Below are 20,057 nucleotides of genomic sequence, written 5' to 3'. Positions count from 1 at the left end.
ATAAAGAAGGGACAGAAGGAAGAAATAGAAAGTGAGAGACAGTGCAGAGGAAGGCAATGGGATTGTGCTTGGCGGATTTTAAGGGGGTCGGTGGTGACGGTGTGGCCGGCGGGGGAAGTGTGCGTCTTGAAGGCGTACAAGGACAAGAGTCCTTGCATTGCCTGGAATGAACAAGAATTTCCGCTAAGTGAGACCCTTTGTCATGAGGAAGGAGCAAGATGCAGGCGGAGCCTACGAGGGACGCTTCCAAAGCTTGTGCCAACCGGACTGGGTTGAGTCCTGCTGTTTCGTCCGAGGACGGGTCCTTAGACTTCGCTCACCTGGGCGGAAGCAGAGGAGACAGGACCAGTTTAGCTTCTACTAGCTCTGACTTTTCCATGATGAGCCCAGGACAGTCCCTATCTCTCCCTGGACAGGTGGCGGTCCCCCTCTGCCTTTGCTGGGTACCATATTGGGCACAACGCTATGGCTAGGAAAGGTCAGAGGTGGCACAGAAGGACAAGTCACTGCCTATGCGAGCAAGACCTTAACTGCCTTCTGGATATAGGGTGCTGCCTTTGTTACTTTTTTTTTTTTTAAATGAGGAAATACTTTATTTTTTTATTTTTAAGGTTTTATGTATTTATTTGAGAGAGAGAGAAAGGAGTGAGCGAGTGAGCATGAGTCGTTGGGGGGGGGGCGGTGGGATGGACAGAGGCAGAGGGAGAAGCAGGCTCCTGCTGAGCTGGGAGCCCGATGTGGGACTCGATCCCAGGACCCTGGGATGGTGACCTGAGCCGAAGGCAGACGCTTCACCGACTGAGTCACACAGGCGCTGGGCTCTGCTAAAAAAGGACTTGAAGCACAAAGACAAGAGTCCTGGTTGACGGTGGCACACTCAAACAAAATCAGAATAGAATGATCGTCCCCAACAGCAGGGTCAGCAGGGATACAAGAGCTCAGTTCTGTCATTTGTCCCTTAAATGACTAAAATAGGGCTCTTAAGGAACAGAGTGAATACGGGGTAGTGACCGGGCCTCTGTTTTGGGGCACTTAATAAAAGCAGGATGGAGCAATGAAACACCTGTGAGCAACGACTGTACCCACATCTATCTCTCTTTCTCAGAATGAGTTCCCGAAGACGGCTATAAATGGGCCAAAGCCCAACGGTGGGAGGGCCTGAAAGACCAGGAAAAGCCTACATCCTTTGGGATTTATTTCCGTGGTAACCCGGATGGGACGTGGGGCTTGCAGGGACAGAAACCCAAGAACGAGGGTCTGGGGAGAGGCTGAGAGGTGAAGCCAGAAGGCCTTCATAGATGGTGATGGTCCCACTGAGGCATAATATTGTAATGTTAATTACTAGGAGGCCCGGCATCTGAGACACCTTCTTACCTTTCTCCCTGGATCTTTCCAAGACCCTCGAGGCGAAAGGTCAGAGAGGGGTCTGTGTGTCCTTCAAGAGAGTTAGCTAACTGCCTCCCAGTGCCTTTTACTTTTCAGTTATGAATCCAAAAAAAAAAAAAATTCCCGGTAGAGTACACAACATACAATTTATCGTGTCAACCATTTCTAAGTGTCCATTTCAGTGGTGTGATGTGTGTTCACACTGTTAGGCAACCAGAGACTTTTAGGGGCAGAAAGAATTTTTGTTTTGTTTTGTTTTGTTTTTATCTTTAGCTCAACTTTTTTTTTTTTTTTTAAATAAACATATAATGTATTATTAGCCCAGGGGTACAGGTCTATGAATCCCCAGGTTTACACACTTCACAGCACTCACCAAAGCACATACCCTCCCCAATGTCCATAACCCCACCCCCCTCTCCCTCCCCCCTCCCCCCAGCAACCCTCAGTTTGTTTTGTGAGATTAAGAGTCTCTTATGGTTTGTCTCCCTCCCGATCCCATCTTGTTTCATTTATTCTAGAAAAAATGGTTTTGCTTGGAACCAGACACTGCCTCCTGGACAGAAGGCTGTAGGTTTCAGACTTAAGAAAGTTACATTTCTCCTACATGAAATATGAAATGTGGAAAATTTAGAAGTTCTGACCATTGGTATGGAGGACTTAGGAATTTAGTGAAGGCTTATTTAAGGAGAAAAAAAAAAAGCACTTAAAGGATAGGGAAGAAAAGGCCCATGAACGAGACAGCATCCTATTTTCTACTCTGTTGCAACAAGCAGGGGTTTCTTAATAAAATGTCAAAGAGATCTCGAATCTGTTGGTAATGTTCCCCCACTCCCTCTTCCAGATTGTGAGTGGGTTCTGGAGTTGGGATGGGAAAGGGAGTGAGAAAGGAGGCTGGCCACATTTTGCTTCTCCTTGGAAGCTTTCCCCTCCAAGCGGGGCTGCTTGATCTCCAAGCGATGGGGGATCTCACACACTCAAGGAAATCTCCTCAGATCCTGACTACCATATAGCCATCAAGTTTCAGTCAGACCGGACCCCAGCGGGCCCCTAGTCCTGGTGGTTTACGTTGGGTTAGTGACAAGAGTCCTGCTTCAGGTTCCCGAGGGGACCGCTCTGGGACTGGGGGTGAGTCTGTGAGTGTGGGGTCTGTGGAGCCAGAGGTCTGCAGGGGCGGTCAGAAGACAACGTTTGAGAGGACAGATCCTAGAACCCTCCCTTGGACTCCACCAAGGCTCGGGTGACCGATGGACTTCGAGGTGGCTCCACAGCCCCCGATCTCCTGGCTCTCACATCTTTGTGGATTCCACTTCCCAGGTAGCGGGAGCTCCCCCAGGAAGAGGCAGCGAGACAGGACGCCTTCCTGAGACGGTGCAGAAAGCCTGAGCCGCAGACTTCACAAGTCACCCTCACATACTAAGTCAGTAGCCCACGGACCCCTTTGCCTTTAAATCCACGCTCTGCAACACAAGTCTCAGATTCCTGCTAAAGGAAGGTTCTAGTACGCGGTGGCCTACGTCTGAAATTTCTGTCCTGATCCTCTCAGCTTCGCCCTGGAATCCGCTGGAGGCTTGCTACAACGCAGGTTCCTGGGCCCTCACCCCAGGAGTTTCTGATGCAGGAGGTCGGGGGGTGGGGGAGGTGGAGGATCTGAGAATTTGCATTTCTACCAGGTTCCCAGCAGCTTCTGCTGCTCCGGGGACCACGCTGTGAGAGTCTACCACATGGCGATGTCCCAAGGCCAGATCCCCCATCTGACACCCAGGTTATGTGACGTGGACGCTCGGGATGCCTGATGATGGCAGGTGTTCTCGTGGGAACATGCGCACCCGTCCCCAGCGTGCTCAGCCAGTAAGCATGTGGTCGGCGTAGCACGTCCCTTAGATGTACAGCCACACGCCCTCTCCTTCGAGGGGCATCTCCTTAGCAGGGAGACCTGCGCAGAGTTTGCCCACGCCTCTCGCCAAAGACAGACCCCCAAGCTTGGCTCCCCTTCCCCACCCGCAGTGTACTGGGGAACTGAGAGCGGGGCTGTACTCCGCGGGCACTGGGAGGTCCGTCCCAGAGCGGACACACAGCTCCACAGCCCGTCTCCCCACTTCCCGCCCTCCTGGCAGCTGGATGCTCTGGGATGCAGGTCAGAGGCATGGTGAGGGGCGCTGCCCGTCCGCCCCGCCCCCGTCCGCCCTGCCCCCGTCCGGTCCGCCCCGCCCCCCGCCAGCCCCACCCCCCCCCCCCCCCGCCCCGGGCGGTACCTGAGAAAAATTGTCCAGGGCCTTGTGCAGGTTGGCATGCATGCCTGTGGGAGGCTCGTTGGTGATCTTGATGGCGTTCTCCAGGATGCCCTGAGGGATGACGTGGCCCTCCGGGGAGGGCGCGGGCTCTGCGCTGATGAAGACCCTGAGGTCCGGGTGGCTGTTCTCCGCGTGCTCTGCCAGCTTCTCCTCCAGGGTGCCGAGCCACTTGGCCACCAGGTGGATGTTCTAGTGGGAAGGAAGACCCCCCCACCCACCCCACGCAGGCGTTTGCTTAGTTTTGTTAGCGGCAGAGGGTTTCAGGAAGGCAGCAGTGGGAGGCAGGGGGCTGGCCTTCAAATAAAGCTCATGGCAGCAGGTGTCTTGGGTTCCCAGTGATGGGACCTGGCCATCTGGCAACTGAACCCTATTCTCTTGATCTCCCAAGTCTCTCCAGCACACAGGGCTCAAACCTGATGCTGCACAGGGATTCCCTGCAGGCCTTCTCAAAAACAAGATCCTTGGGACGCCTGGGTGGCTCAGTGGGTTAAAGCCTCTGCCTTTGGCTTGGATCAGGCTTGGATCATGGTCTCAGGGTGCTGGGATTGAGCCCTGCACTGGGCTGTCTGCTCAGCGGGGAGCCTGCTTCCCTTCCTCTCTCTCTGCCTGCTTCTCTGCCTACTTGTGATCTCTGTCAAATAAATAAATCTTAAAGAAACAAAAACAAAACAAAAAGCAAACAAGATCCTTGGGTCTAGGGCAGGCCTGAGCATTTGCATTTCTACTAAGATCCGGGCAGAGCTGATGGTGCTGGGCTACACTGGGAGACTGGAACACACGGTCCAGACGCTCCAAATCTCGACCCCCGCCTCTGACACGGAGGATTTGAACCCTTGATAACTCAGAAGCGGGGCCCATGGACTTGGAGTGTTGCCTTCCCTAGGAGCCGTCTAGAAATGCAGACTCTCCGACCCTACCCAGATTTCCTGAATCAGTGCATTTCAATCAGATCCTGCCGTGATTTGTATGCGTGTTAAAATGTGAAAAGCACTGATTTAAACTTCTAGCTAGCTTTCTTGCGTCCTCTCTCCCTCTCTCCCAGCCATTCTGCTAATTGTTGCCAAACTTATCTTCCTAAAACAAAGGGAGGCATTGCTGCTCACGCGCTGGGAAGGCTTCCTACTCCAAGGCGGGCTCCTTCATCTGCGCCTTCTCTCCCCTGCCCCGTGTGATTCCTGTCTGTCTATCTGTCTGTCTGAACCTACACTTGTTTCTCAGCACTACTTTGCAGAATCCAGGACGTAGGCAGGATGGCTCCTTTGTGGCAGGTTCCATTATGATGGAGAGAAAACTCCAGAAATACTGGAGGAAGCCTGCCCACAGAGCCTTAAATATACGGATCGGCATGGAGCACGGCACTTGGCCCCAGCAGCTGGTCTCTGGGCACTGCTTTCTTTTCTATAAAAGGAGAAAGAACAAGAATATTGGCCCTACTTATTTCACAGACTTGCTGCAAAGGATCAAAGTTAATGGGTTTGAAAGGGCTTTGTGTGCCGTAACCACTACATAAGCGTGAGGGGCAGCTGCTGAAATGAGCGTTTGTTAAGGAATTCATTTGTAAGCCCTGTGTTGGAGCCGAGGCTCCAGGGCGCTGCCTGGGAAAGCCAGGGCCACCTTAGCCAGGCCCTCCACTCCTCCTGCAGGAATTCCAGTTCCCGAATTTAAGCTGGGAGAGCTCTCAGGAAAGGACATCAGCAGATGCAAGCGTTCTGGGGTCGCTCTGTGCCAAGGGAGGAAAGGCTCTCTGCCGTCCGTGTGGCTGGGTGGGTCCCTGAAGGATAAGGGCTCAGGATGGGGTCTCATCCTGCCAGCCTGTGAGGGAGGAAGTGGGATCCCAAGCTGTCACTGTCTTTTCTCTTGAGGTTCTGGACAAAGAGCCCCAGGGAAAGGAAGGACGAAGCCCCCCAACTCTGGGTTCTCGCTGTGGCCAGTGGTGACGCAGTGAGGGGTTAGGAGACAGAAGTTCTAGGGACTCAGAGCAAGGACGGGATGGGGGTGACCTTTCTTGTTTGTTTATTTTCCCTTGCACTGATCTCTTCCTAGAGTCTGTCACCGAGCAGGCTTTCGGAGAGTGTTGCCTCTGTCTGCCCTCGGCGCTGGGCGCAAAGGGGGTTAAGGAGCAGGTGTCTCCTTAAGAGAATGTAGTGAAGGGCACGGTCATCAGGTAAGTCCCTTCAGCTCAGCCAGGGCACCCCAGTAGAGCTCTGACCCAGCCCCAGCTCCCCGGCAAGGTGCATAAGCCAGGGATGAGGGGACAGGTGGCGACAGGAGAGGGGCGGCCCTTATGTCTTGGGAGTTCGGTGAAGTGAGCAGCAGGAGACATCCCAGACGGGCGCCCGCCGGCATGAGCTCCGGGTACAGAGGCAGAGCTCCAGTTACATGTGTGCTGTCGTGGTCATGCGGGTAACCGAGAACACAGAACATGGGGTACAGCAGAAGGGCAGAGCGGTGGAAAGTTCTGGGATACATCTGGGAAGAGGTTCACCTACCAGACCCCATTCCCACGGTCTTCAGCTGGATACCTACTCCCCGAGGAGGCCCCAAACAGGAAGTTAGGGGGGCACGGGGCTGTGAGAGGCAGGGGACAAGGAGTCTTGGGGAGCGGTGGGGAGGACCCCAGAGGAGGGACGGAGAGAGGATCAGGCAGTGAGATGGGCAGGGGTGTGGAAGGAAAGGCAGGGGAGAGAGGCAGAGAGGACAGAGGAGCCCAGAGATTGCCCTGTGAGCTCCAGACAGCTGTGGGGCCAAGAATGACCCTGAACAGGGCACAGGGGTCATACCTGCAAGATAACCCAGTGACCTTTCTTGGCAGCCAGGTCCAGCGCCGCCTCAGCCACCACCTCCTGTCCTTGCCCCAAAGACACGTTGTGGAAGTTCCTGTTGTTGAAGGTGTAGCCGAGCTTTCTGCCTGAAAGGGGTGTGGAGTTGTCCTTATTTTCGCTCATGTCCGCCATCTTTGTCGTTGTCCTGTGGTCACGAGGAGAGGCCCATGGCCGTACCACTGCTCGAACCGAGGCGTGCCTGAACGCTCATACCCTTCCCCTCTTCCTCTCAGGAGCGTGCTGCGGGCTGAGGGATACCTCTTCCCGCTCTCTGTTCCCAAACAACAGGAAGCACTTGTCGGGCATCACCCCTACCCCTCCACCCTCACTGAGTCCCCAAGGGTGGACTGAAGTGATGACGCCCTTCAGTGTGGCTTCGCTTGAACACCAGGCATTGGTCTGCTGCCCTAGAGCCTGAAATGGCTTCCAGGCTATGCATTTTCCCTGGACCTCCACGGGGTGGGATGCCTGGTTGGTGTAAGACTCAGGTAGTTCTGGCTTCCTGGTCTTTACTCCGTATTAGCCTCCTCTGCTGTTCCTCAACACGGAGGAATGTCTTGTCTCCTCCCTTTGCATGAGTAAGAGCAAAGAGGAGCAAAAGGCAGGACAAGAAAGGGCTTGGCTGGGCAGGTGGAGATGCTCTGTGTCCTGGGAAGGGCGGCTGTTACAGGGACACACATCACAGCCATCTCACTGCGTGTTCTGCCGGCCCAGGAGAAACTTCACACAACGCAGCCAGCCTCAGCAGCAAGGACCACTTCTGCTGGGATGTCAGCTATTAGCCCCGTACAATAAAGTTTAGAGAAATTACATAATATTCTTCAGACAGAGGATCATAAAAGTGTATCTACGGCCACGCAGGAATTACGGAGCAATTTTCTTCTAGGAAGATAAAGTACGCGAGAGAAAAGAGAAGAAATAGAAAGACAGAAAGAAGATTAAAAAATGTGTCCTTAAACATTTCGTTTCAGGGGAACTGAAGTGAAAGATGCAATTTGATATTTTGTGCAAGAAAATTTAAACAAAACTGTCAATACTGGATATTTCTTTTAAATGCTAAGAAAAGGTATAGAGTCTCCTTCCCAAGTCTGTACGAGACGAAGGATGATGACTTTCTGCAGCAAGGAAGAGTTATTAGAGATTCAACTGAGATGAGCCCGAGGAACACCCTTATTAAACCATAAATCCTTGCTGGCAATAGATCTGATGTCAGCTTTGGAACCGGCAATATAAACAACTTATTCCAGAGAAAGTACCAGGATAAAAGGTGCCGGGATTATTAGACAGCCTCCGTGAGGTTCCTACTCACATAAGAGCCAATTTCTTTTGTTTGTCAGGGAGATGTAGGAGAGGAGGTTCTCGCTGAAGATCAGTTTGCAAACCACGGACGGCAGGGACCCATTGGGGCAGAGGCTGGCATGCACAGGGGGGCTCAGCGTGGGTTAGTTTAGGCTTGAGGTGTGGTGATGAGGCTGATGTGGAGAAGTTGAGAAGGGGAAGCATTGAAGGGATTTGCAAGGACCGAACATGCCGGCCCCATGATGAGCTGGGGCAAACTTGCAGGGTCCTTCCACTGGCAACTCTGAGGCTCTCAGGGCTCCCTGCACCATCACCAGCAAGCCCCTCAGGCCAGACACATTCTCGTGGCTTTTCATCTTCATGCTGTTCTGCACCATGGCTTCTGTGCCTCCCCACTCCCACTACCTTTAAATCTTCTTTCCTTTTCTGATCTTCCTTCCCACTCTCCACGTGGCAGTGTCACCCAGATCGTGTCCATCGTAAACCTCCTTCTACACCTCCCCAGCATGCTTCTTTGTCTTGTCTCTGAGGACGTGGCACCTTCCGTGGCCCTCTCCCGAGCTCCGTGTATCCACAGGGCTGGGAGGAAGGGGAATGTTTTTCTAGGTTCCTCTTCACTTGCAGGTTATTTCTTCCCATCCTTGTATAAAAGCCCCCTTTCTTTTTAAGCACGTGTCATTTAGCTATATTATCTGCTAACGTCTATGTTCCTGCCTTCCACCAACTTCCCAGTGAGATTCATTTCCACTGGGGGCTCAGTTCAAAATCTTCCATATGTCCCGTTTCAGCATTATCCCAGAAAAACTCAAGGTCACAATGGATGACTCAGCCAACCTCCAGACTCCCGCGTCGACATCTTCAAAGAACCGAACTCCATCCACTTCCGTTACTCACTCCCCATGGCTGTGCCCAGGACTTTACGATCGTCAAGAACCATGGCGTACAAATTCTTCATTCATGTCTACTACCGTTGCTTTCTCCTCTCTAGTCGGTTCCCTCCATCCCTCCTCACCCGTCACTCTGCTTCAGTGAAATGCCCAGTCCATTGGTCCTTCTATTTTTTCTAACCTTCACCTTGACTTCCCTCTTATTTTAATATGGATTCAATAATCCTTTAGGACGAAGATCTTAGAAAACCTTCAACTCCGGTGCCCCTTCTGCTTCTGTGCCACCCTTTTGCTAAATCCATCCAATCCTGGATGAATTAACAAGACAGGAAGGGAGATATTTGGTGAGTTGGAGCCACCCCAAGTTCATGATTCTCCTCCTCAATGCTGTTTGGCAATCTTTCCGTCGACTCCCAGCCACTTGCTTCACTCTCTACTTCCCTGGGGAAACATATGCCATGAGGCAGGAACTCCTTCAATTTTCTGCCATTGTATCTGCATCCCTGCTCAATGGAAGAGGTGTTCTTCCTCTTCCTTTCCCTCTTCTGTTCTCTGAATCCCATCTCTCCTTGTATCATCAACCTTTATCTCCCTAGTCACTTTCCCACTCCCTGGCACATGAACAAATGAGTCTCTCTCAACACAAAAACCAATATTCCCCCAATCCTGAAGCTGTTCACCAAGACTGCACTTGCTCCCACCTCACTGAGTTCCAATGGACTATTAAAGAAAAGAGAATAGAGCTAGGAACAATGGGAAAGAGGCTGCATGCAAAGTGTGGGTAATCTGGCTACAGAAACACTAAGTTGAATACTTTCCTTGAACACACTGGGTAGCAGGTTTGCAAAAAAAAAAATTGCAGTGAGCTCAGAGTTCTGATCAGCACCTTGGAGAGAGCAAACAAGGAAACAGGGGAAGGCAAAGGTGGTACGGAAACCGCTTCTTCCAGATTACAATGTGGAAATGACAGCATTATTTGGTAAAGCCAGATAACCGAACAAAGGAGGAGAGAGACCGAGTAAGACGATGAGAGAGTCAAGTGAAAGACAGAGAAGATGCCTGTGAGTTAGGGTGAAAGGGGCGTTGTGGGTTGGGAGGGCCACGGATGAAGCCACGCTTCAAGGACAGAGAGGAAGGAGCCGGCTGAGCTGCCTCGAAGAACAGAGGGATTATCATCTTCGCTAGAATGCCGTACAACGCTACTGTGCTCTGAACGTTTCAGAGCCTTTTCATGTCCGAGATTTCCTTTCTATCCTACCGTAGCCCTAGGGGGCAGGCATTATGGGTGATTGGGAAAAACGGGTGATTGCTTTTAAAAGAAGCAAAGGCGAGAATGTATGGAAATAAGGAAGGGTGGCTCATTCGGGAAGGAGGTGATGAGGAGAAAGGCAAAGAGGGTTACATTAAAGCGCTTCGAGGGATTAATCTGAGAAGGCAAGAAGGAAAGCGGTGGGGGTGCACGGTGCTAGGTTTTGTGTTAGAACAGAAGCCATGGAGAGTGGATGGAATTTTGTCCTCCTCCCCACCCCTGCCTCCTCCTCCTCCAAAAGTTGTTGAGGAAGGAAAATCCTGGAGGAGACTAAGATGCCCAAAGCTGCCAGAAAAGCATAGATTCCTGATCAAGGGTCAGTGGATGAGATGTAGGGACTCAAGAACTCCTAAAATCTTACACGGGACTTTGTGGGTTCAGCGCATTTGGGTTGGGGCTAGGGGGTGATGGTGGCATGAGGATAAGGCAACAAAGCTTTCACTTGACCCTCAGGAAGGTAGGTAGGTTCATTCATTCATTCATTCATTCATTTGTAGACTCCATGCCCAGCATGAAGCCCACTGTGGGGCTCGAACTCATGACCCCAAGATCAAGACCTGAGCTGATATCAAGAGTTGGATGCTTAACCAATGAAGCCATCTGGGTGCTCTGACTCTCAGGTTTTAAAACCCTCCCCATATTAAAACCTGCCATATTGAAACAAACGGACAGAGAAATGGCGGAGTTCAGAACATAAATCACAAACTCAAAAATGGGAAAGGATGCCAAGCTTTGTAAGTGTCTACGTGGAGTGAAACAGCGAACTGTCTGATACACAGACTCTCCCCAAACACAGAGACAGTAAGTTTCCTTAATACGCTGGGGCTAGGGAGAGAGAGGGAGGGAAGTGTGTCAGTCGTGTAGGTTCCAAACTGGAGAAGAGGAGCCCATCAGGCAATCTGATTTGATTCAAGATGCAGAAAGCATGGCTGTCACCAGAGTCTATGTTCTAAGTGGGTGAATTAGAAAATAAATGAAGCCATCAAGAAGGCACGGGGGAAGGGAGAGAAAGAGAAGGAGGCACAGGTGCTTAAGTAATCTGTGGCTGATGAGCAGCAATATTGCCTCCAGTAAGGAAACACGACTTGAGATTAGGCCAAGGGCAGGGCTCAGATAATGTATTCAGAGACAAATAACCAATATGGATCAGGGAGAGGTCGGCGTCCCCGTAACGACAGAAAGCCTCGAAGTGGGTGATGGAAGAGATGGAGGTCAATTGGCAAAGGACAGAAGGAAATTGCTCATAAACAGGGCATACGCGAGCTTCCAAAAAGGAAAATACTGGATCAAAATGAGGCAGCTAGAATTTGCCAGTATGAAAGGACTAAACCTCCAGAAGACAGAATACAGAACTCTATAAAAAGGTGAAAATTGGGAACAACTCAGCGACAACAACAGTTCTTATGACACTCATTCATGTGTTAATTCACAAATAATTGCTGAATGCTTTTTCTCTGCTAGTTACACGTTTAGGTACTGATAAGCATGGTCCTTGACCTGAGGACCTTAATGACAAGCAGGTAGGCAAACCTCAGTTAAAATGATAAAAGAAGTATTTATTTATTTATTTCCTAAAGATTTTACTTATTTATTTGAGAGAGAGAGAGCAAACAGCAGAGGGAGAGGGAGAAACAGGCTCCCTGCTGAGCAGGGAGCTCCATGCGGGGCTCGATCCTGGGACTCTGGGATCATGACCTGAGCCGAAGGCAGACGCTTAACCGGCTGAGCTACCCAAGTTCCCTTAAAAAAAATATTTAATTAGAAGTGTACTGAATGCTCTGAAGCAAATACATGCATAACAGGGAATCACTGGTCTTGCAGGGAGGTCGGAAGAGGCTGGTACCTGTAGGGTGAGTGGGTACCGCAGTCTTGAATGGCTGGGGAGAAATATTTCTGATAAAATAAATCTCTTGTGAAAATGCCCAGGTCAGGAAGGCTCATAGCGTGGCTGGGGATCTAATAGGATTGTGTGGCTGGAGTAGAGTGAGCTTGGGGGAAGAAAAGAGCCAAGGCTTGGCAGAAAGGCCAGGCCATGCAGGGCCACATAGATCATGCCAGTGGTACCAGACTTTCCCTAAGAACAAAGAGAAACCACTGGAGTGTTTTAAGGAGGAGAGTGATACAGTCAGATCTGAGGTTTAGCAAGATGCCTTTGGCTGCCAAGTGGCCAAAGATTGCAGGCAGCGGGAGAAGACTGGGGTGACTTCGGAGGCCCCTGTGTCAGTCCAAGTAAGGTTACGGTGACTCACACCAGGAAGGCAACAGTGATGCTAGAGACAAGGAGACCAGCCTGAAATGGATTTAGGAGGTAGAATCAATAAGACTCAGTGTGGTGGGTGGTGGAGGGAGTCTCTAAGGTGATCGATTTCCAGGTTTTGTGGATGAGCAACTTGGTGAATGGTAGTGGTATTTACCAACAACAACAGAGTGAAATTTCCAGACATCAAGAAAGGTCTGACTTTTCCGCTTAAAATGGCATGGTGAGTGCTGAGCAGATGAATGGAAAAGACCCACAATCACCAAACACAGCTCACAGTGCTTCAGCCACAAGCTGGGGAGATGATCCTCAAGTTCCCAGCACAGAAACAGGTAACCACCACGACGGGAAGAAGAGCGCCTTACTGGCATTTGATCCCAAGGGAACACGACTGACATCTTGAAGACAACGGGGCAATGCGGATGCATTCTGGAAAAACCACTTCGCACCTAGAAAAACTACTGAAAGAGTATATGGGCGAAATTAAAGCTTTTTAGCCACCCAAGGATACAGAATTTTTACTTCCCATGATTCTCTTCTGATGGCGCATGCTAGCAACACTAGGGTCAAAATGGAAGGTAAAAGATCCAGGATCCCCAAAATGATAGTATTTGACTAGAATATAGAGAGAGTAAGTCCCAGGGTGGCTAGTGTGCAAGTTATCTATTTTAGAACAGAACGTAAGTGGGCTCTGGGTGGAACATTCTCAAGGAGGATAACGTGGATTCTAGACAACATATACGATTAATAGAGGTATGAAGCCGTGGGAATGGCAGAGGGGGCATTTGTTTCTTCTCCCAAGAACAAGGAAAAGACACTCAGAAACCCCAGGAAGAATGTAAAGCTATCCAAGAAAATCATCATATACATGAAGCAAACTGAAATTTGGTGTGACTTTGAAACTCCGTGCTGAGAACACTCTTCTCTGAGAGTCCCCCAGAGATGAGGACATTGGATCCACGAAGAAGAAAATGTCATCCCAGCATATTTGCTTGCCTCTTCGGTGACTAATATGTGTAAATTAATTATGACATAAATTCTATTGGTTTTCAAATATTACAGTTAACTCATAGACTAGGCACTAGGCATGAATAAGATTAATGATGGTAATGGAGTAGAATGAATATATATTCATCCTTGTCTATGGAAAAAGCACAGCTGAATTAAGTTGGAAACCTGGTCTCAGCTTACACAGAGGGAAGTCCAAAGAAATGATCTAGAAGTCACAGAATAAAACATTAAGTTTCACTAACATTGTTTAAAAGTTAACACAGCCAATAGAGGAAGTAAACTTTCTTTAAAAAAAGATTTTATTTGGGGCTCCTGGGTGGCTCAGTGGGTTAAGCCGCTGCCTTTGGCTCAGGTCATGATCTCAGGGTCCTGGGATCGAGTCCCACGTCAGGCTCTCTGCTCAGCAGGGAGCCTGCTTCCCTTCCTCTCTCTCTGCCTGCCTCTCTGCCTACTTGTGATCGCTCTCTCTCAAATGGATAAATAAAATCTTTAAAAAAAAAAGATGTTATTTATATATAAGAGAGAGAGAGGGCCAGAGAGAGAGAGCACAAGTAGGGGGAGCATAAGATGGGGGGGGGAGAAGCAGGGTCCCCGCTAGACAGGAAGCCCAATATAGGGCTCGACCCCAGGTCCCTGGGATCATGACCTGAGCTGAAGAGAGATGCTTAGAAGCACTGATCCACCCAGGCACCCCATAAATAAACATTAAAAAAAAATTTGTTTATTTATTTGAGAGAGAGAGAGAAAGCAGAGTAGGGGGTAGAGGTAGAGGAAGAAGCAAGACTCCTCGCTGACCAGGGAGCCTGACACAGCACCCGATCCCAGGATCCTGAGATCATGACCTAAGCTGAAGTAAGATGTTTAACCAACTGAGCCACCCAGGCATGCCACGGAAGTAAACATTTTAGTATAGATACCAAAATTTGGGAGTTTGCCAATGAATTAGATAATTGAATAAAATGGCCAAGTTCTGGGGTGCCTGGGTGGCTCAGTGGGTTAAGCCTCTGCCTTAGGCTCAGGTCATGATCTCAGGGTCCTGGAATTGACCCTGCATTGGGCTCTCTGCTCAGCGGGGAGCCTGCTTCCCCCGCCCCCCCCCACCTGCCTCTCTGCCTACTTGTGATCCCTGTCTGTAATAAATAAATAAATAAATACAATCTTTAAAAAAAATCTTAAAAAAATGGCCAAATTCCTAGAAATAAATACCAAAACTCACTCAGGGAGAAATAGAAAATCAGATTAGATTTATAACAAATGAGATTGAAGTAGTAATTTAAAAACTTCCCACCAAGAGAAGCTCAGGTCCAGGTGGTTTCACCATGAATTCTATCATACATGAAGAATTAATATCAATCTTTCACAAAATCTTCCAAAAAATAGAAGATGAAGGAACACTTCCCAAATCATTCTCATGTATAGGTTACTAATTTTTCCCTTATACTGCAAACAAAGACATCACAAGGAAAGAAAACAACAGGTCATTATCTTTTACGAACATAGGTGTAAAAATCCTCAAAGAAACATATGCAAATTGAGTCTAGAAATATATACAATGATTATACACCAGGATCAAGTGAGATCTGAGGAATGCGAGGTTACTTTAACTTCTAAAAATCAATTAATGTAATATATCAATAGAATAAAGGACAAAATAATATCATCTGAATGGATATGGAAAAAGCATTTGACAAAATCCAACACCTTTTCATGATAAAGGAAAAAAACCTCATCAAACTAGAAGGAAACGTGCTCAATCTGATGAAAGGTATCTATAAAAAACCTGCAGCTAAAATCATATATATTTTTTTTAAAGATTTTATTTATTTATCTGAGAGAGAGACAGTGAGAGAGAGCATGAGCGAGGAGAAGGTCAGAGAGCGAAGCAGACTCCCCGTGGAGCTGGGAGCCCGATGTGGGACTCGATCCCGGGACTCCGGGATCATGACCTGAGCCGAAGGCAGTCATCCAACCAACTGAGCCACCCAGGCATCCCTAAAATCATATTTAATAGTAAAAACTGAATGGTTTTCCTCAAAGATCTAGAATAGGCCCAGGATGTCCAAGCTTGCCATTTCTACCTAATACTGTGTTATAAATTTTAGCCCGGTCAAGTAGGTGAGAAGAAGAAATAAAAGGCCATCCAGTTTGGAAAGGAAGAAGTAAAACTATCTTTTCATAGATCACCTAAGCTTGTCTCTGCAAAAAACCTAAGGAATTCAGAAAAATCACTGGAACTAATAAACATGTTCAGCCAGGTTGCAGGATAGGAGACCAATATACAAAAATGTACACAAGTCCCTAGCAATGACCATTCCAAGAATGAAATGAAGGAAGTAATCCCACCTTACAACAGAATAAACAAGGACAAACTACTTGGGCATGAACTGAACTCAAGAAATGCAAGGAGATGAAGAGTACACTTACTGTGACGAGCGCGGAGTATTGCGTAGAAATGCGGAATCGTTGTATCTGACACCTGAGACTAACGTAGTGCTTTCTGTTAATCATATTTCTTTTTTTTTTAAAGATTTTATTTATTTATTTGACAGAGAGAGATCACAAGTAGGCAGAGAGGCAGGCAGAGAGAGAGGAGGAAGCAGGCTCCCCACTGAGCAGAGAGCCTGATGTAGGACTCGATCCCAGGACCCTGAGATCATGACCTGAGCCGAAGGCAGCGGCTTAACCCACTGAGCCACCCAGGCGCCCTGTTAATCATATTTCAATTAAAAAAAAGAAATGCAACACTTTATACACCCCAAACTATGAAATAGTAATAATAGAAATTACAGAAGATCTTAATAAATGGGAAGACATTCTATAGTGCTCTATTAAGTCAGAAGACTTAATAATTGTTAAGATAATACTTGCTTGATTGATCTACAGGGAATATTATCCAGCCATAAAAAAGGAATGGTATAGGCTATAGCTGCAACCTTGATGAATCTTGAAAATATTATGCTAAGTGAAACAAGCCATCAATGAAAGACCTCATAATGGATGATTTCACTTCTAGAAAATGTCCAGAACAGGCAAATCCTTAGGGACAGAAAGTAAATTGGTGGTGGGCTAGGGAGGACGTGAGTACTCGCTAAGAGATAAAGGATTTTTCTGGTGCGGGGAGAGATACAATTTTGCTAAAATTAGATTGTGGTGATGGGTGCATAGCCTTGTGAAAATATTAGCAAACTGAATCATATACTTGAAATGGGCGAATCCTACCGCGTATGAATTATGTCTCAGTAAAGCTGTTAAAGATGTGGTAGGAGTGGACGGTCTTGAGTGGGCAATAGTGGGAGTGAAACTCTTATTTTTTTATATCAGGGAATGTAAATAGATATCTAGAACTGATCAATTTAAAACTAGTGATAAAAGGGGTGCCTCAGGTGGCTCAGTCAGTTAAGCAAGCTCCTTTGGGCTTCAGCTCAGGTCCTGATCTGAGGGTCATGAGATTGAGCCCTGCACTAGCTCTGTGCTCAGCATGGAGTCTGCCTGAGAGTCTCTCCATCTCCCCCCCACCTCTCATGGACTCTCTCTAAAATAAATAAATAAAACTTAAAAACAAAAAACAACAAAAAAACCCCTAGGGATACAAAATTAGTAGGAAATAGTAGGAAATTAGGAAATTAGTAGGAAATAGAGCAGGAACCACGAGGAGGACTAAATTCAGAAATTGGCAAAACAAAACCCCACAAGAAGCCCCCAAAGTCCCCCAAAACAAATAACAAGTGTCTGGAAAGGTGTGGTATGGGGAGGACTGGCTGGAGCTGAGAACTGTTGCTTTCATTTTGAATTCTTTATTATCCATACTTTAAAAATATGCAAGCATTGCGTGAATTTATTAGGAGACTACAAAAATATACATAAAATCAGCAAATAAAAAAGAGAATTCTTGTTCCTCCCATAGATCTTACCCATTCTTCTCTCTCTCTCTCTCTCTCTCTTTTTTTTTTTTTTTTTTAAAGAATGTAGAGCCTGACATGGGGCTCGATTCTCATGACCCTGAGGTCAGGACCTGAGCTGAAACCAAGAGTCGCATGGCTTAACCGACTGAGCCACCCCAGCACGCTAATTTTTTTTTTTTAAAGATTTTGTTTATTTGACAGACAGAGATCACAAGTAGACAGAGAGGCAGGCAGAGAGAGAGGAGGAAGCAGGCTCCCTGCTGAGCAGAGAGCCCGATGTGGGACTCGATCCCAGGACCCTGAGATCATGACCTGAGCCGAAGGCAGTGGCTTCACCCACTGAGCCACCCAGATGCCCCCGGTGCGTTAATCTTATCCATTCTTTAGGACCGAGTCAGCCTCATATCAATGACCCCCAAGCACCAGGCATAGGCTGTGGAGTCCTTTCACTGCAATAATGAAGAGACTGCTCTTGGAGCTGTATGGCCTGGGCTCTGACCTGTCAGGTCTTTATTTAACTTCATGAAATGTTGTCGTTTTGCCAGGGTTATAGTTTTGCCATTCCTCCACTTGCTTCCACTTGCTCATTCCTTCATTTAATGTATCTATTTCTTGAGTATCCAGCACAGTTCTAGGAACTAGGGATATCCTGGTGACAAGGACACCCAATCTCAAGGAGCTCTCACTCTCTTAGGAAGACACAGTGGTCATTAGACAATTATAAGGTGATGGACATAAAGAAGGGTGCTTCAGGAGCACATGGGAGGGGAACCTAGTATCTTGGAAGTCAGTAGGGCTTCCTGGAGGTGGTGACCTCAAATTAGGATCTGAAGGATGAATAGAAGTTGGTCTGGTAGGGGGATTCAGGAGGGGACGCAGCACACACGGGAGAATGGGTGCCATGTAGAATGCAAAAGAGGGGATTAGAGGAATGTAGGCAGAATGGTAGATCCCCAAAGATGCACATGTCCTAATCCTCAGGACCTATGAACATAAGATTTTATAGGGCAAAGGAGACTCTGTAGTGTGAGTAAATATAAGGCCTCAAGATGGGGAGCTTATCTTGGATTATCTAAGTGGGCCCAGTATAATCACAGGAGTCTTTCTAAGGAAGAGATGGAGGCAGTAAGACCCATTTATGATTTCTGATCTCCAGGATGGTACAAGAATACATTCGTGTTATTTTAAGCCTCTAAATTTGCAGTAATTCATTACAGCAGCAATAGGCAACTACTAATGGAAAGGAGGCTGGAGAAGGAGGGACGGATGGAAGGATGAAGTTCCCTGCGAGACACGTTAAGGAGTTTGGACCTTATTCTCAGGGCAGTAGGAGCCTTGAAGAAAGACCACTCCAGCCAAAGCAAGGGTGAGTAGGTGGGTGGGTGGGTGGTAGGACAAGGTCTCCTGGTAAAATTGCTAGCATGGACTCTTCCATGAACCGCCTTCGGTGGTCCCCCCTCCAGGGAAGATCCTCTGGTATTGGCTCAGCCATGACCCTGACTTCTCTGTTAGCAAATACCGGGTACTACGTATTGAGCTTTGAGCCAGGGAAAGGGAGACCAACAGATGCAAGGAGTGAAAATTTGTGGGGCTAGGGCAGCCTCAGCTCCAAGAGGATGATTTCTCACCTTGATTCTCCACGTCTTTCAGAGGGTCCACCCCTGGAGACAGGATGAAAAACATGGGTGTGGCTGGCCCTGATTCCTCAAACGAGGTTGCGAAGTCTGGTGCTCTTCCTGCCACGTATTGGCTTCCCAACTTCTCCTCAATAAAATCTCTGCCGGAAAAGAAGCGCACGCATGTGTATCTGTCACAGACCTGTCATGCTGGAGACAGGGAGGCCTACAGACCTGGCAGAATGTATTCAAGGTCATGGGCTTAGTAGGTAGTTACAGAGCTGCGGCCAACTTCCGGTTCCCTAGTTGTTAAGTCGGCACTTAGAAGCTATGCCGTTCCTGCCTGCCTGCTGTCCTAGATCAGGGCTTGTTCTGAATCCCTATCTGTCCATGCCACACCCGACTCCTCTGGGAAGCTTGGGTGTCCTGTCCCTTCACCACCATCTTCCAGAAGATGGCCAGGATCAATGCTTTCTAGAAGCTCGCAGGCACACCTGCATCCTCTGTCTTCTACATCCTGTGGTCCTCCTTCCCCACTCAAGATTTAAGGCTCTCCACCTTCCTATGATCTCCTGCTTCTATCACCATCTGTTTTACCTTATTCTACTGGCCAGTGTTCCTTTCCAGACTGTCCCATGTTATGCCAAACAAGCCTTGCAGTTGTAACCACTTACTGGTCATCGGGTCCAACTCTTGGCCTTAATGTTTCCCCAAGGACGCTATTCTCTCTGTGGTCTCTTCCATTGGGCTCCTTCTCCTGCCTCTGACCTACCTCAGGACTGAGAGGTGGGATCATGGTCTTCCTCACTGATGACTGCTGTTTCTAAACCATGGCTTCCCATACTTGGGGGATCCGTGGACACCCCACTCCCCTGGCCGCATTCCCCTGAAGGTTGATGTCACCTACTGTTCCTCTCGTCACTCTAGTCCTTCCCTGAACCCTTAACACATGGACCATCTCTTTCACCAGCCCGAGTGACGTCGACATCATGTGGACAATCCTCCTGATTCTTAATCTTCATGTCTTCCCCCATTCAGCCACCTGATTCCATGGCCACACCTCATCCTTGTCATCACTTGAGGGCTTTTTCTACATCTGAAACCTTAACTGAGAACATCCCACCCTCTGACTAAAGCCTTTCACCAGCAATTCAGCAACAGACCCTTATTCCACCTCTGATTTGCCTGCTCTGGTGCCAAGACTGATGTAGGATTTTCAGCATTTTGTCCTCCCTGTTTTCTTTAAAAAAAAAAAAAAAAAATCTTTCCCTTACTTG

At 48.3% G+C, this 20,057-nt stretch overlaps 1 protein-coding gene across 5 annotated transcripts in view; it reads right to left on the bottom strand.

Moving 5' to 3' along the window:
- DNAH9 (dynein axonemal heavy chain 9) overlaps positions 1 to 20,057 on the bottom strand; it is a 318,732-nt gene that overhangs the window by 37,693 nt on the left and 260,982 nt on the right. For all 5 annotated transcript variants that reach the window (XM_032322974.1, XM_032322973.1, XM_032322975.1 and 2 more), the window contains 3 exons: positions 18,793 to 18,941; positions 6,458 to 6,585; positions 3,639 to 3,866 (listed from right to left, as the gene is read on the bottom strand). In XM_032322974.1, coding sequence (XP_032178865.1) covers positions 3,639 to 3,866; positions 6,458 to 6,585; positions 18,793 to 18,941 — 505 coding nt within the window. The remainder of the gene's footprint in view (positions 1 to 3,638; positions 3,867 to 6,457; positions 6,586 to 18,792; positions 18,942 to 20,057) is intronic.

This window comes from Mustela erminea, chromosome 18, assembly GCF_009829155.1.
Source record: "Mustela erminea isolate mMusErm1 chromosome 18, mMusErm1.Pri, whole genome shotgun sequence".
Lineage (NCBI taxonomy): Eukaryota > Metazoa > Chordata > Mammalia > Carnivora > Mustelidae > Mustela > Mustela erminea.
Note: the sequence above shows the minus strand (reverse complement) of the source record. Positions and strands in the feature narration are given on the sequence as shown.